Source organism: Lucilia sericata, unplaced genomic scaffold (genome assembly GCF_015586225.1).
Source record: "Lucilia sericata isolate MDLA Ls3-8-SP2 unplaced genomic scaffold, ASM1558622v1 Contig001275F_arrow, whole genome shotgun sequence".
NCBI lineage: Eukaryota > Metazoa > Arthropoda > Insecta > Diptera > Calliphoridae > Lucilia > Lucilia sericata.
Window position 1 is genome coordinate 127,501 of NW_023995226.1, and position 5,000 is coordinate 132,500.

General features: G+C 26.5%; 2 protein-coding genes across 2 annotated transcripts in view; one reads left to right on the forward strand and one right to left on the reverse strand.

Annotated features, from left to right (window-relative positions):
- Nucleotides 1-165: 165 nt before the first annotated feature.
- Nucleotides 166-765, forward strand: LOC119610776 (probable protein BRICK1-B). The gene is given in 2 exon segments (XM_037966126.1): nt 166-205; nt 208-765. Coding segments are annotated over 2 exon segments (228 nt in total). The 5' UTR covers nt 166-180; the 3' UTR covers nt 411-765.
- Nucleotides 766-1,005: 240 nt separating this feature from the next.
- LOC119610778 (probable cytochrome P450 6u1) overlaps nt 1,006-5,000 on the reverse strand; it is a 5,836-nt gene continuing 1,841 nt past the window's right edge. The window contains 12 exon segments of the mRNA XM_037966128.1: nt 1,006-1,702; nt 1,705-1,962; nt 3,685-3,718; nt 3,720-3,765; nt 3,767-3,935; nt 3,938-3,983; nt 3,986-4,276; nt 4,278-4,627; nt 4,630-4,663; nt 4,665-4,699; nt 4,702-4,747; nt 4,749-5,000. The exon segment at nt 4,749-5,000 is cut by the window's right edge and continues 194 nt beyond it. Of these exon segments, the coding sequence (XP_037822056.1) occupies nt 1,548-1,702; nt 1,705-1,962; nt 3,685-3,718; nt 3,720-3,765; nt 3,767-3,935; nt 3,938-3,983; nt 3,986-4,276; nt 4,278-4,627; nt 4,630-4,663; nt 4,665-4,699; nt 4,702-4,747; nt 4,749-4,781 (1,497 nt within the window). The 5' untranslated portion in view covers nt 4,782-5,000 and the 3' untranslated portion in view covers nt 1,006-1,547.

A 5,000-nucleotide genomic window follows, 5' to 3' on the forward strand; every position in this document is an offset into this window, starting at 1 on the left:
CCATACAACTCTGTCTAATGGGCAGAACTGCTGTCAAAATGATATATTGTTTTGACATTTAATCATCGCAATAAAAACAACACACACACAAATAGAAAAAAGTTATTCTACAATTTTCACAAATTTTAATAAATTATTTAATTTTCTTTTTAATAAAACTCAATATAAACTTTTCATAATATGAGTGGTGCACATCGTGAAGCGGTACAAAACAAATCCATCAAGACTGGGCCAATCGTGAATACATTGAAGTTATTACGGCCCAGTATAAACGTATCACCGACTTTCTTAATTCATTCGATATGTCTTGTCGTTCACGCCTAGCCGTACTCAATGAGAAATTGACCACTTTGGAAAGACGCATCGATTATTTGGAAGCCTGTGTTACAACTGGTGAAACATTGACATAAAAAGGATGTGCTTTGTCAACGATCAAATCTTTAGTTTAGAAAAAGTATTACAAATGTGTGTTTAAGTAAAGATGTAGTGGTTGTCGGCCGGAAAGTATAATGATAAGGTGTGAATGTTTATGCAGTAGTGATATGATGACGATGATGATGGTGTCACCTGCAACATGAAATCATTTTAAGGTTTCACATCGTTTGTCAGATTTCAATAGTTTACGTTTCTTTTTCTCTATAAACAAATTAATGTTTAAATTTAAGTTAATAATTGTTTACAACACAAAAGTTTATTATAATTCCCTAGAAATGCATTTTTTTCTATATTTAAAATAAAAACTTAAAAAATATTGAAATAGATAAATAAATGTTTTTTTTTTTTGATGGATTTGCTTTGAGAGGGGATTTTCTATAAAATTGTTATATAAAGGTAATTTTTAATAAATATGCTATTTATGGGAAATTTTTAATATCGTATTTGAAGAAAATTTTCAAAAAAAAATTTCATATTTAGAGCAGATTTTTAGTAAAAGTTTTATTTAGTGAAACTTTATGATAAACTTTTTATAAATTTTTAATTCTAAATAAAACAGCCAACAACATATTCGGTTTTATTTCACTGTCTTTATTTACACATTTATTAAGTATATAATTATTTGATCGGTAAAGCCATTTATATTCCATTATAAACTCAAAAGGTTTCTCCGTTTTTTTTGTCGAGCTTTTAATTTCAAACAATACAAACTAATAGAAAAATAATATAAATACAATAGCGATTTATCACAATAATAAACATAGTTATAGGAAATCTTTAATTAATGATTTGAGCAAAATTCAAAAATAATAAAAATTCAATACTCAATTACAAAATTCAATACACAAATACTAATTAAGGAAGAACCAAAACATTAAACTTAAACATTAATTAAAACAAGCACACTGACTGAATACATATGATTTAAACAAAAACCTTAAATAATTGAACGGTCATTAAACATACGTTAATGTAAAAAATATAATACATTAAATAACAAAAACAAAACTTAATTACAGTTTTATCCAATAATTTTAAAAATAACCTACATACATACATCATTTAAAAGCTTAAATATTTCTCTTTTCATTTTAAAATATCATCATCTATATTTATAGTTTCTTAATCATAAGTTTAATATCTTTTTTTGGTTTCTTTAGTAGTTTTCCATTGTCATAGGTTAGGGGAATTATAGTCTCCTGACACGGAGCAAAGGAGTATCTATTAAGTAGTGTCACTAGGCAAACTAACATTTGTTGTTGTATGAATGTTGGGCCATACACGAACGTGGCCCCATGCCAAATGGTAAAAATGCACATAGTGGTCTGTTTTGTACCTTTGTGGAATGAAAATGATCTGGATCAAATTTTTCCGGTTGCTCATAGTAGGTGGCATCATTGTGTATACCTGCAGTGGGTATAATTAAATGATTGCCTTTGCGTAGCATAAATATAGAATTGGGTAGTTCGTAGTCTTTGGTTGTGAGACGCAAAAGGAATGGATATGGTGAGTGTTTGCGAAGGGTTTCTGAAAAGATGTCGTAGAGATTAATAAACAACTTAAGAGATTTATAGATTTTGTCCTAATACGAATAAAAGAAAATATACTATTTAAAGGGATTTTTGGATAAATTCCCTGTTTAGAGAAAATCTTTTCAAAAATTTCCTATTTAAAGGAATTTTTTGACAATTTTTTTTTTTTCATTTAAGGGAAATTTGGTTTTAATTTCCTTTTTAAAGGAAATTTTTTTAAAATTTCCTATTAGAGAAAATTTTCGATAAATTTTTTTATTTCAAAGGAAATTTTCGGATTAAATTCCTGTTTAAAAGAAATTTTGGATATAAATTTCCTATTTAAAAGAAATTCTAGATAAATTTCCCTTTTAAATTAAATTTTTTGATAAATTTCCAATTTAAAGGAACTTTTGATTAATATCCTATTTAAAGAAAATTTTCGATAAATTTCTCATTTAAAGGAAATTTTCGATAATTTCCCATTTAAAGGAAATTTTCGATAAATTTCCCATTTAAAGGAAATTTTCGATAACTTTCCTAATTAAAAGAAATTTTTAATAAATATCCCTTCCAAAGGAAATTTTTAATAAATTTCCCTTCTAAAGGACAATTTCGATAAACTTTTCTATTTAAAGGAAATTTTCCATTAATTTCCTACATAAAGGGAATTTTCTATAAATTTCCTATTGAAAGATAATTTTCGATAAATTTGCTATTTAAAGGAAATTTTCGATAAATTTCCCATTTTAAAGGAAATTTTCAATAAATTGCCTATTTAAAGAAATTTTTTGATATTAAAATTTTTATTTAAAGAAAATTTTCGATAAATTTCCCATTTAAGGAAATTTTTGATAAATTTCCTAATTTAAGAAATTTTCGATTAAAATTCCTAATTAAAGGAAATTTTCAATAAATTTCCTAATTAAAGGAAATTTTCGATTAAATTTTCTATTTAAAGGAAATTTTCAATAAATTTCATATTTAAGGAAATTTTAATAAATTTTCTACTTAAAGGGAATTTTCAATAAATTAGCTATTAAAGGAAATTTTCGATATAAATTTGCTATATAAAGGAAATTTCCGATAAATTTTCCATTAAAAAATTTTTCGATAAATATCCCATTTAATGATAAATTTCCTATTTAAAGGAACTTTTTGATAATATCCCATTTTAAAGAAAATTTTCGATTAAATTTCTCATTTTAAAGGAAAATTTTTGATAAATTTTCAACTTAAAGGAAAATTTTCGATAAATTTTCCTAATTAAATTAATTTTCAATATATTTCCTTTTTAATGAACTTTTCGATACATTTTTCTAATTAAAGGAAATTTTCAATAAATTTGATATTTAAAGGAAATTTTCAATAAATTAGCTATTTAAAGGAAATTTTTCGATAAATTTTTCTATTAAAAGAAATTTTCGATAAATTTCCCGTTTAATGAAGATTTTCGATAAATTTCCTATTAAAGAAAATTTTTGGATAAATTTTTTATTTTATAGGAATTTGAATAAATTTCTTATTTTAAAGGAATTTTTGAATATATAAACTTCCTTTTTTTAAGGAAATTATCAATATATTTTCCTATTAAGGGAATTTTAAATAAATTTCTATTTAAAAGAAAATTGATAAATTTTCTATTTAAAGAAATGATCGATAAGTTCTTATTTAAAGATTTTTTTTTTGATAAAATTTCCTATTGAAGGATTTTTTTACTAATTAACACCACACTTACCATTTTAAATCTGCTTCAAATACACCATTTCCTTAAACACCCTTCCAGCCGTCCAATTTATTTTGATATTTAGCAAAACATCAGTATCTCGCGTCTTGCCTTTTCCTGTATATCCGGCTGTAAAGCCAATTCATAAAGACAGCACGATACAGTTGTTGTACACGCCTCCAGACCAGCTGGTATGAAATTAAATGCTTGAGCCGCTATCTCGGAACTATCAAGTTTTTTAAACGCCTCCATACTTGTACTTATTTACGAGAATCACTCCACATTTGTAGAAAATCATAGGGTGTTTGTTGTGCGAACGTTGATATTCACGTTCGTATAGTTTATCATTGATAAGTTTCTGAAAATAATTGGTGGCCTCTGGCGAATACAAACGATATTGTAAAAGCCTTGCTAGGCGTGGGAAAGAGAAAGCCCAAATAGGCTTATAGATATTGTTATTTTGTTGTGTATAATTTTTACACATTTTATGAAATTGTGTCTCCTTATAGCGTAGAGAGTCACCTTCTAGACCAAAGGCTAATGAGGAAATGACATCTATGTTGAAACCTTCCACTAGTTGGCTAATGTTGTATACTAAATCTGTTCTCATTTACTTTTTCCTGTAGAGAATTATCAAAAGTTTGCTGTACTTTTAGAAGAGACGAGAATATATTGGTCATTTTCTCGGGCCACTGTAAAGCTTTAGTTTTTAAACTTAAATGCTGCCATTCAATGCCATCCATTTGTAAGAGATTTTGTGTTAAGGGATCATCATGGGTATTGTAATATAAACCTCTATCCATAAAATATTTGGAATCTTTATTTAGAATATAGTTAATGGAATCTATATCTAAAATAAGTAACATAGGTTTAAGCCAAGCATAGAAACCTATAAACGGAGCCTGACCTTTGTACTTTTCATATAGAGTTTGTAATACTTCAGCTACATGGCGTTACGACCGACACCTTTTAAATGACCCCAAGGTTTTTTTAGGTTTTTCATGTAAAATACCACGACGTTTCCAAAACCCAAAGCTACTTTAACCACAAAATACAGAACAGAAGCAGTGCCCACCAAATGTGTAAAATAAACGATGTAATAGTTCCATGTTTTGTTAAAAGGAGAAGGAATGGTTGTTTTAAAAGTCTCTTATAGTTGTTTAGCTAACATTCAGTTAGTTCTTTTTTTAGGTTTTAAAATATTGCACTGTGATGTTTTTATTAATTTCAAAAGACCCATCTACTGGTCATGTATTTTGGGGGGTTTTATGTAAAACTATTTCTTTTCTGTCAAATTAAGTTCAATCAATTTTCTGGGTTTCTTACAT